This window comes from Trematomus bernacchii, unplaced genomic scaffold (genome assembly GCF_902827165.1).
Source record: "Trematomus bernacchii unplaced genomic scaffold, fTreBer1.1, whole genome shotgun sequence".
Lineage (NCBI taxonomy): Eukaryota > Metazoa > Chordata > Actinopteri > Perciformes > Nototheniidae > Trematomus > Trematomus bernacchii.
This window is the reverse complement of record NW_022987590.1, coordinates 190,001-201,274: the sequence shown is the minus strand read 5'-3', so window position 1 is coordinate 201,274 and position 11,274 is coordinate 190,001. Positions and strand designations below refer to the sequence as shown.

Here is an 11,274-nt window from a genome sequence, read left to right as displayed (position 1 = left end):
AAGGTAAACTTTTCCAACTTGTTGTGGTGTTTTGTTAAAACCCTAATAACTACATTTTGAGGATTTTGGATGTTTGTGATAACCTTTCAAAACCTTTAATCTAAAAAATACAAGTCTTTCCTTTATTTCTAAATCCAGTGATATATTTCATAATCAGTTGCAAGTCAGTGCAACCAGTGTTTGCTTATAAACCAGAAAGCTGCTTTATTTCCACAGAAAAAAACAAAAGGTGTTGATCTCAAAACACCGTCAGCTTTTGAAATTTACTTTTTTATTTTTGACATCTCATTGCAGGCCAGGAAAAAACATACCCCCTCCATTATAATTAAAATGTGCCCCTTTCTCTGTTACACAAATACAAGTGAAAAGAACATTATAATTAATGAAGCTTTTCCTCAGTGTCTCACAAATTCACATTTCACTTTTATTCCAAATAAAATAAAATAAGACTGCTGCCTTGAGAGGTGATGTGTATGATAAATATATTTTCCTCTTTTACAGAATTAAGACATTTCATATTTTTTAAGACAAAATGACGATTTAGAGTGGTGAAAAACCCCGCTTGTGCACACACACATACACACACACATGGCAGATTAAAAATAATACAACCAAATAAACAATATAAATAACCCTCTAAAGGCGAGGATAAAACAATTCCTTGACATCATGAACACCTGCCAAACTCAAGACTAAAAATGTTTTTTGCAGGATTCAAAAAGGTGACAAAGTGAGCCCCCGGAAAATAAAACAACACACACTTCCACTGGCTCAGATGACTGCAGATAACCTGTACTGTAAATGAGATGTGTGTGTGTGTGTGTGTGTGTGTTGGCATGCCCCCCTCCTTGCATGACACCTATACTGTGTCAATGTAAACATACACAGAAAATTATGTACAAAACGTGGGTGTTTTAGTGTTTTAATGGGACCCGTCCTCACAGCGTCAGTGGACCCCATATCGACTGAATGTGTGCGTGTGTGTGTGTGTAAATGTGGGGGGAGCAGGTGTGGTCCAGGGCCGGGAAAGAGCATCCGAATCAGCCACAAGACGTATTTACAACACTGCTCACCACAGAGGAAGAACACTGAGGAAGAGGTGGAGTGAGAAGAAGGGATGAACCACAGGGACTGGAGATTGACATCCCCCTTGTGGAAATACAGTGTCACTGCAACCAATTTTTTTCTTTACTTTTATTTTATTTCATTTTTTTTTAACAGATGTTGCATCCCACCTCTTTGGTAATCTCTTGGGTGATTTTTTTAATTTGACTGATTATATACTAACATATGCAAATTAAGTAATAAATATATTTTTTCTGCTACTTCTTGGGAGTTTTAAACGAGTAATCATTTTTTTTCTATTGTTTTTTATAAACAAAGCACCAGTCGTGTGTTAAACAGCATTCAGTATCGATGTCAAGCTACTTTTAAATTCATCCTGGAGCTATCTGCTGCTCTGACACCCACACTGGCTTCTCTCTACTGAAGAGTTTCAATCCTACTCTTTACAAAATTAGCAGAAGCGGGAGATGTTAAGGGAAAAACATGTAATTTGAGTCTTTTTTTGAAGCACTGCCAACCTAACACCTACATATTTGATTATGGAATCACTTTGATTTTCTCTTATATCATGAAAACAGATTTTACTTCGTTGTAGATGCACTGATTGATATTTATCAATGATTAGATGATGTTTAACATTAAAGGTGTTGCTCACAGTTACAATCCTTAGTACAGTAGTTTATCTGCAAGGATTATTACATTGATGGTAACATAATTATAATTCATTGTTAAATTAAATTGTCATGCGGAAATGTCAGAAAATGCTGTTTTCAGCAACTTAAATGTATGATTTGGTGCTTTTCTCTGTTTTATATCATATTCAAGGCGATATTTGTTTTTTTTTCTAATAGCTTAAAGGTAGGGTAGGTAATTTTGGAGAAACCGGCTCGAGATCGCTAGAATTTGAAAATACACAACCGGAAAAAATCTGCCACTTCCTTACAGAGCCCCTCCTCCAACACACACGAACGCGCACATGACCAATGAGGGCACGAGATAAGTTTGTGCACAGATGGAAGGCTGACAGGCAGGTAGGCCATCCAGTTATTTTAGCCGGGCTGGCTAAAATGATTGGTCGTGCTTTTTAGAGTACTACGGCTTCCACAGATGAACATCTGTTATGGATTTTTTGTCAAAGCACTTAAGATATTCATTGCTATCGGGATGTTAAGAGCATTCCATGGAATATAACAAAAAGTGTATCTCAAGCCGGTTTCTCAAACTTACCTACCCCACCTTTAACAAGACATTTCTGCATACATTTTTTTGTATGCAAATGCCTGGTGGTTTAATTTGGAAAGAATTGTGTACTCATTTACTTATTTAATAAAGTAGAGCCCAAGATTATGTTTAATGCTGTAATGCCAGGGATTCAGGCACAGACAACACCAATGTTGCAGTTGGAGAAGCTAACGTAACAGCAGCTAGCAGCAATTAAGGTTATGTGATGACATGCTTTGTATTCAAATCTCACATTTTATAAAGGCAGCTTTAAAAGCGGTTCTGGAAGAAGCTCTTCAGTTGTTCAGCTCAGTGTGGGCGGCTGCAGCTCCACAGGCACTCTGTTCGGTCCATAGTGACACCTTAAATATTGGCCTTTTGCACATGTACAAGTAGAAGTCTCAATAAATAGATCTATACAGCAAAGTGCATGGAAGGAACAGTAGAAAAATACCTCTTAATTTATTTCTGCAGCAACATGTTTTTTTTTTGTTTTTATAGGATTTCTGATTGAAAAGTTGAAAACTCGAGTGAGACCAAGATATCAGTAAATAAATAAAATACAATGTCCTATTTTTACCTAGGCAAGATACATAACTCTTAGAAATGTGAAGAAGACATCGTTCCAGTATATAGTTTGACCCCCCCGCCCCTCCCGTTTAGCCACAGCAATCCTTAGAGCAGAAAGTGACCACATTTAAACAAATATTCAAAATATACAGAAAATATGGAAATATATTATATATAGATACGTATAGAGTACGGAAGTAATGTTCAGGGCAGTTTGACCATGTTCACTGTGTCCACCATCACGATCGCTCTTCTTCTTCTTCTTCTTCTTCTTCGTGTGATTTCTGAGAACTCTGCAGTGCTCCTTAGGAAACTATGCAAATAAAAAATAAATACTATAAATCCATCCCACAGTCACTCAACAACATATTCCCCATTTACGATATTTTGCTATTCCTTAACATTGATCAGAAAATAGTTCTTTTAATCCTTTATTTGTGTTTGTGTGTGTTTTTTTTTGTTTTATTATATTTGTTGCGTTTTTATCCCCAAAATACTTTTTAGAAAAAGTCGTTCTCGTCAGACGTTGAGAAAAATATAGACCTCTGATTAACTCAACCCTCTCCGGATATAAGACTTCAGTCTCTTCCAGGTCTGCGTGGCATCTTCTGGACTCGATGGTGACCCAATCCCAAATGTAAGCGAACTGGCGCCGGCTCAGGACGGCGATCTTCTGCTGCAGGAAACTTGCCTCCGAGCATCCTTACAGAAAGGGTTGAGGGAGAGAGATAGAAGCGTCTGGGAAAACCAAACCTCTCCTGTTCATACAAACCATACAAGACCAAAAAATCCCACAGTGAGAAGCCACCCTCTGAAGTTGTACTTTAAACCCCTGCATGTTTGTATTCCCCTGTTTAAAAGCCCTCTATATGACAGTAGGCCTCCAGGCTGGAGAACAGGATGTAGAGGAACCAGAGGCCGAATAAGAAGGCGGACGTGGCCAGTCTGTGACCCCGCGGACCACCCAGTTCCCCTCCGATGTGGGCGCGGCGCCGGTAAAGCAGCACCGAGATGGCCAGGAAGGCGAAGATTGTGAAGAGGGTGACGGAGAAGGCGAGCGATCCGGCCTCCACCACGAACGGCTTCCCCTTCATGTGCCAGTAGATGGCCGCCACCGACCAGGCCAGGCCGATGCCCAGGAACACGTTGACGGCGTTGCTGCCGGTCACGTTCCCGATGGAGGCGTCGGCGTACGTGTCCTGCACCGCCGATACCTTACTGGCAAAGGTGTCTGCAGAGAGAGAAGTCATTAGGTTTTCATGCACATTCTGAACTTTGATTGGTGCACAGAAATAAAAGAGTCCCACCCATTTTAAACCACAGAGAAAAGCATTAAAAAGCAAGATATTAAATAACCAAACTTTGGCCAAAATACTGTGTATACAATTTTTCTAACGTTTAACTTTAAAGGTCCCCTATTATACTGTTTTTCATCAATATATTACAGGTCTCAGATATATACAGAACATGTCTCTGAAGTGTTTGGCTCCAAACACCAAACAGATCATTGCAGCGTCCCATAATCCCCTCTGTTTCAGCCCTGTTTCAAAAGTGCTGATTCTCTGTCTGTTACTTTAGATGAAAATAAGGAGCCCCTCCCCACGCCCCTCTGAGAGATATTTGGTTAAAAAGAACACAATGGTGCTCTAGGAGGAGATTCAGGTGATAAGGTGGGGGGGGGGGGGTTACCTTGGTTGGTGATTGGCTAATGGTTACACAAGCCAAAACATCGTTATGACATCATAAAGTGGCCAAAATCTGATCAGCTCATTTTCAGACAGGTTTTTATATAAATGGATCAGGACAAAAAGAGAGAGAATCTTTGTTCCTGAAACTTTCAGAGTCTCTTTCCACAGAGGGGACACATGTTGATGTAGAAGAGACATGAAGAAGAGGGGACACATGATGATGTAGAAGAGACATGAAGAAGAGGGGACACATGGTGATGAAGAAGAGACATGAAGAAGAGGGGACACATGATGATGTAGAAGAGACATGAAGAAGAGGGGACACATGTTGATGTAGAAGAGACATGAAGAAGAGGGGACACATGGTGATGAAGAAGAGACATGAAGAAGAGGGGACACATGTTGATGTAGAAAAGACATGAAGAAGAGGGGACACATGTTGATGTAGAAGAGACATGAAGAAGAGGGAACACATGTTGATGTAGAAGAGACATGAAGAAGAGGGGACACATGTTGATGTAGAAGAGACATGAAGAAGAGGGGACACATGTTGATGTATAAAAGACGTGAAAAAGTGGATTTTGCATAATAGGGGACCTTTAAGTCTTGATCTCACCTGGGACGGAGGTACCGAGGGCCACGAACACCACGGCGGTGACGGAGTCCTTGAGCCCGATGGTGCAGCCGAAGTGCGACGCCAGGTCTCCGATGACGGCGGTGAGCATGCCGATGATGGCGATGGAGGTGATGAAGCACGCCCAGCCGTTCAGGTAGTCAGTGGGAGGAACGCAGGCAAACAGAACCTTCCAGAAGACGGTGAGGAAGTGCATGACGTAGTCGAAGCAGGACGGCAGACGCTCCTCCCCGCTCTCGTCCTCCTCCTCATCTGAGGGGGAGAAAGGGTTGTTATTGAAGCTGAATGGGAGGACAGCAGAGAGAGCAGCACCAGCATAAAAGAGGAGGGGATATAGGAATATTAAGTGGGAAAAGATAGAGAGAAAGGGGTGAAGGAGGCAGATGATGAAGAACAAAGAGGACGAGGACAAAGAGAAGAGTTTGAAAATGTTGGCGAGATAATACAAATCAATAAAGGAGAAGAGTGATGACAAAGAGGGGAACAAATTCCTCTTCAAATTACACATTTACTAATTTATCAGCTGCAAAAGTCACTCAAGCTGTCAGATAAATGTATCGGAGTATAAAGTATAATATTAGCTTTCAAAATGTAGAAGTATAGAGAAGCATATAAGTAAAGTACCTTAAAGTTGTACTTAAGGTTGAGTATATGTACTTCATTGTATTACACTGGTTCTACACTGATTTAAGAGAAGATGGGAATACAATCTGTATTAACTTGTACTTAAAGGTGGGGTATGTCATTTATTTCAGAAACACTTGTTGTTATATTCCATGGAATGCTCTTAACATCCCGATAGCAATGAATATCTTAAGTGCTTTGACAATAAATCCATAAACAAAAATTCATCTGTGGAAGCCGTAGCGCTGTAAAAAGCACGACCAATCATCTGAGCCGGCCCGGCTAAAATAACTGGATGGCCTACCTGCCTGTCAGCCTTCCATCTGTGCACAAACTTATCTGGTGCCCTCATTGGTCATGTGCGCGTTCGTGTGTGTTGGAGGAGGGGCTCTGTAAGGAAGTATTTTCAAATTCTAGCGCACTCGAGCTGGTTTCTCCAAAATGACATACCCCACCTTTAAGTAATGTAACAGTATTTATTTTACACTCAACAAAGTATTTAACAATTGGGTTAACAGCAGTTAAAGACCTAAGTAGTTTATCCACCACTGACAATGTACAATATAACACCTTTGATAGGGTTTACTATTACTGTTTGGAATAATGTATCATTTTGGATTTGTCCTTCTTTAAAGTGTCATCTTGTAAGAGCTATAAAATGAATGTGCCCTCAGGTGGATCTCACAGGAAGTTCAGCATGGAGAGGAGGAAGTGACTCAGAGTGTCAGGCCATGTGAGCTGCATGCATCTTTCAGATCATGAAATAATAAAGAGTACCGTTGGATTAAATATTTCAGCAGAGAGAGGAAGCTGTGACTGCAGAGCGGCAGGACGACCAGATGATGGATGGCTTTTTAATCTCACCAACATGAAACTTCTCCAGAGCCGCAACAGCTTTCAGGGACGACTCCACTTACATTAGCTTCTGAAAACTGACGCTGATATTTTTGGGCTGAAGTTGGGGGTAGCTTCTAAGAATACAACATGTAGTATGCTGAGATTAACCATCCAAACAAGAAGCCAATTTATTTCTCTCATACAAGCCTACCACGCGGTGAAAGGTTTTGGTCCTTCTTACATTCAAGTCTTGTTCAAGGTCACAGGAAAGGGAACTCCCCAAAAGACAGAATATGGCCCATTTAAACAATTGATGTCCCTTTATTTAGCATACCACTATTTGTATTATTATTCCCTTCAGCACCTGCACTGACGGTGATGGCCTCCATGAACTGGTCCCTCCAGGAGTTGGTTCCCACCACCAGAGCCAGGTTGGTCTTCTTGATCAGCTTGTCCACCGTGCTCTGTGAAACCAGATAGAAACAGTATTAAATCCATCCAATCCATCCTGTCCAGAGGCTGCTGTGAGGAGCAGTTCACCAGCGTGGCCACCGGGGGGCAGTAGCATCCAGTTCAGCTGCAGGAACATGTGTGAAGCATGATGAAGAAACACAGCAGACACACATATGGAGGAAAGAGGATGACTTTATACAGAGTGGTGGAGAATAACAAAGCACATTCACTTAAGTACAATTTCCAAGTATTTCCATTGTAGGCCTCTAAACTTACACTTCACTACATTTGAGAAACTTGCACTTTAGTTACTAGTTACTTTACAAAGTAAGATCATCCATGACTGCACAAATCTGTCGATATTTAAATCTCAAATCAAAATGTCCCTTTTTAAAACTGCTTTTAATATTTAAATATCTAAATTGATTGTGTGTTTTATATTGAGAGTGTATTGATTTCTTTATTTTAACCTGTATATGTTAAGTGAAACAGGAAAAGCACTCATTATTATTATTATTATTATAAATATACATTTTAAATTATTTTAATTATATGTCTTAAATTATTATTATTTTTACTGTTATTTTTTCATATTTTAAAATGTATTATTATTATTATGTTTAAGACTTATAAAACCTGATGTTTTGTAATACATTCAAAATATTGCAAGAATATATACAGTTTAGTAAATTATTTAATTTGCCAATTCAGAATACAAATAACTTTCATCTACGAAATAAAATAATCTTACAGAAAAAATATTTGGAGTTTATTTTTGTTAATATATTTTGAAGAAGAACAAGATAAATCCCCAAGAGGGAATGCATTTTGTTGATTGAACCTACTTACTTATATTTTACACTTTAGTATTGCTTAAAAGTAAAACTCTCAGTACTCCTTCCACCTCTGTTTAAACCAACTCTCCTGCAGAGGACGTGAATAAAGAGGCCTCTACAGTCAGAAAAGCTACATTTACAACCCTGCATCTGTTATTTCCAGCAGATTAATTGAAGTTTTCCGGTGTTTGCAGCAGCAGGAATATCCCGCTCTGTTTGCAGAGGAACCTCTCTCACCTTAAACTCGTACGACTCCTCGATAATCACTTCCAGCTTGGAGTTCTCCCCCAGCACCGGCTTCCCCATCTCCGCGATGCGCCGAGCCTCCTCCTCGTCTGTCGTTATCTTCCTGTCTGACACATCTGAAGAGGAGGGCAGAAGAAGACGGAAATCACAGTGAGGAAGACGGAAATCACAAAGAGACGACGCTCAGCTGATCAGCACGTTGTTATTCACAGAACAAAACATCTGACAGTTTCCATCTATTCAGACTTCATAATGTCCACGCTCATCCAAGAGGCACAGTTACATGCAGTATTATACATATCAATGCAAAGTGAAAAACTACAATATTTATTGTAATACTGAATATCCTTATTTCAAAAGCTGTCTGTTTCTCGGTGGAGGTTAGACTTTGTTATGTAAAAGTTAGACAGACCTTCATGCACAAAACACTGCAACGGCAAATAATAAGTGCAGATTTATGGATTTCTTTTGTAACATTTCCCATTATAATTCTAATTTAGAGTCAACAATGACTTTCAAGGTCCTTTGTGATGTTCACGCCTTACCAAGTTTGTTTACATGCAGTATTATACACATATGCAGTCACATCTGTCACACTCTGTCAGTGCACAGTGAGAAAACAGAAGATTTATTGTAAAATACCCACTAAATACCCTCTTTTCAAATAGTTTTCCTCTGCTTTTGGTGGGTGTTAAACTTTGTCGTGTGAAGGTTAGAAAAACCTGCATGCACAAAACACTGCAACAGCAAATAATAAGTGCAGATTTATTTATTTATTTTGCACCACTTCCCATTATTCTTCTAATTTATAGTCAACAATGACTTTCAAGGTCCTGCAAAACATCAGAAGGTTTTCTCGCTGTTACGGGAAGTTAATTTATTTAATAATATTTGTTAAGCCTTTACATGCAGTATTATACATATGTAGTCAAATCTGTCACACTCAATCAATGCAAAGTAAAATAATAGAAGACTTGTTGTAATAATACCTATAAATATCCTCTTTTTAAAAAGGTTCTCTTTGTCTTAGTAGCCAAACTAATGTTAGACACACTTGCACGCTTGATCAATCTCACAAAACACTGCAAAGACAAACAATAAGTGCAGATTTATTTTATTATTATCTTGCATTTTCCATTATTCCTCTAATTTAAAGTTTATAATGACTTTCAAGGTCTTTTTAAAGAGTGAGTTTTTGCCTCTTTTTGCCTTTATTGTTAGATAGGAGAGCGTCAGATGGACAGGAGGAGGAAAAGACAAGGGCCTTGGTCGCTACAATACGGATTCAACAAAAAACTGTTTGTCTTATATAAAGGGAGGCGTGTGGCGCAGTGGATTAGTGCATTGGTGTTCGGATCAGGGGAGCACCGGTTCAAACCCCACTGCAGTCAGCATGTCGTTGTATCCCTGAGACACTTCACCCCAAATTGCTCCTATGGGGATTGTCCACAGTATTGAGTATGTAAGTCGCTTTGGATAAAAGCGTCTAACAAGTGACATGTAATGTAATTTTCTTTTTTAAGCTTCTAAAAAACAAGACATTCTTTCTAGTTGATTTCCCTGTGTGCTTTTTCACACATGTCCCTCTTTGGGTATGCTTTCATTTGCAATCTTTAGACTGAACATCAGTATCTTATATCATCATATCATATATTTGACTATATATTTTTTATTATTTTTAATATTTTTGCTATTTCTCTACCTTTGTTTTTAATTCTTGTTGTTATGCACCACGACACCAAGTCAAATTCCTCGTACGTGTAAACCTACCTTAAACCTGTTTCTGATTGATTCTTAATAGAAAGCCAAAAGAGTGTTTGATTGATTGATTCGTCCGGGCCAAACGGACTATGTCTTATGTAAGCGTCTCATGTTTCTCTGTCCTCCTCTCTGCAGAAGAAGCTCCGTCAGAGCTCCTGAGTGCCCGCTCACTAAAGATCTCATAACATCACTTCAGTGTCAAACTGCATCAAAGCGGAGCGTCTGCATCGGTCCTCTGATCCTCTGGTCCTCGTGCAGAGACACCTGCTGCACGGCCTCTAACACGCTCAGCATCAAATATTAACACTGCCATTAAACATCAGACACACACACACACACGCACACGCACACGCACACACACACGCACATGCGCACACACACACACACACACACACACAGTGTGCACCCAGTGTGATTGATTTTGCTCATGTTAAAAAATGGATTATCCTGCAGCATCTACATTTCCTCGACAAGGAATAAATAAATAACAAAATCCCACAAAGGTAATTACATTTCTAATTGTATCTCGACGGTTATCAGGTGTTTGCTCCGTCCTCCTGACTGCAGAACATGATTTATGGATTTGGGGTTCATTAATTAGCATGACATCCATCACTAAGAGCAGCATGGTGTGTGAAACGCTGACAGTAGAGGAGGAAGAGGAGGACGGGTTATTTATATCACATAATCTCAAGTCTTCATCAGCAGCAGAATAAAGTCCTCTGAGATTTCACGCCATGCAAAAGAGACTCAAACTCAGAGGTGGTATTAGAAAAGACCACAGCAAAGAAAGGTGTTAGAGGAGGGATGCACGTCTTACCGTCTGCTAACAACATGGCTGTGAGGGGAGGAAACAGAACAAGTGGATGAGCAGTGGAAATGGAGGAAGCATGCATGAGGAAAAGAGAGAGAGAGAGAGATGTGATGCTGCAGAGTATCGACCCTGAGGTGTGAAATATAACGCTCTGATTATTCAATTAGCCGATACAGAGAAAGAGAGTCCTTTTTTACAACAAAAGGAACCAACGAGGTGTATTAAAGGAAACATGTTGAATACAATCAACAGAATGGCCTTCTATGTCATGATCTGCAGCTATAAGCATACAAACATTTCATTAAAAGTTGATTAATGCAAACTGCAGTCGGATGAAAGCTGCTGTATTGATTTTGACGGGGTATCTGTGTATATTTTCACAGGTTGGGAATTCATTTCCCGATTATTCTGACACCAGAAGACAAAGAAAGAAACACGGCATATTTACATGTGACCTGAATGTTGTTGTGACCTTTGGTGTGTGTGTGTGTGTGTGTGTGTGTGTGTGTGTGTGTGTGTGTGTGT

The 11,274-nt window shown here is 39.8% G+C and overlaps 1 protein-coding gene across 3 annotated transcripts in view; it reads right to left on the bottom strand.

Annotated features, from left to right (window-relative positions):
- Positions 1 to 2,231: 2,231 nt before the first annotated feature.
- Positions 2,232 to 11,274, bottom strand: part of slc8a3 (solute carrier family 8 member 3) — a 109,690-nt gene continuing 100,647 nt past the window's right edge. For 2 of the 3 annotated variants that reach the window (XM_034129095.1, XM_034129096.1), the window contains 4 exons: positions 8,166 to 8,290; positions 7,004 to 7,103; positions 5,161 to 5,430; positions 2,232 to 4,087 (listed from right to left, as the gene is read on the bottom strand). In XM_034129095.1, coding sequence (XP_033984986.1) covers positions 3,711 to 4,087; positions 5,161 to 5,430; positions 7,004 to 7,103; positions 8,166 to 8,290 — 872 coding nt within the window. In that variant the 3' untranslated portion in view covers positions 2,232 to 3,710. Of the gene's footprint in view, positions 4,088 to 5,160; positions 5,431 to 7,003; positions 7,104 to 8,165; positions 8,291 to 10,755; positions 10,774 to 11,274 lie in introns of all 3 variants that reach the window. The other variant, XM_034129094.1, reaches the window with a different exon arrangement.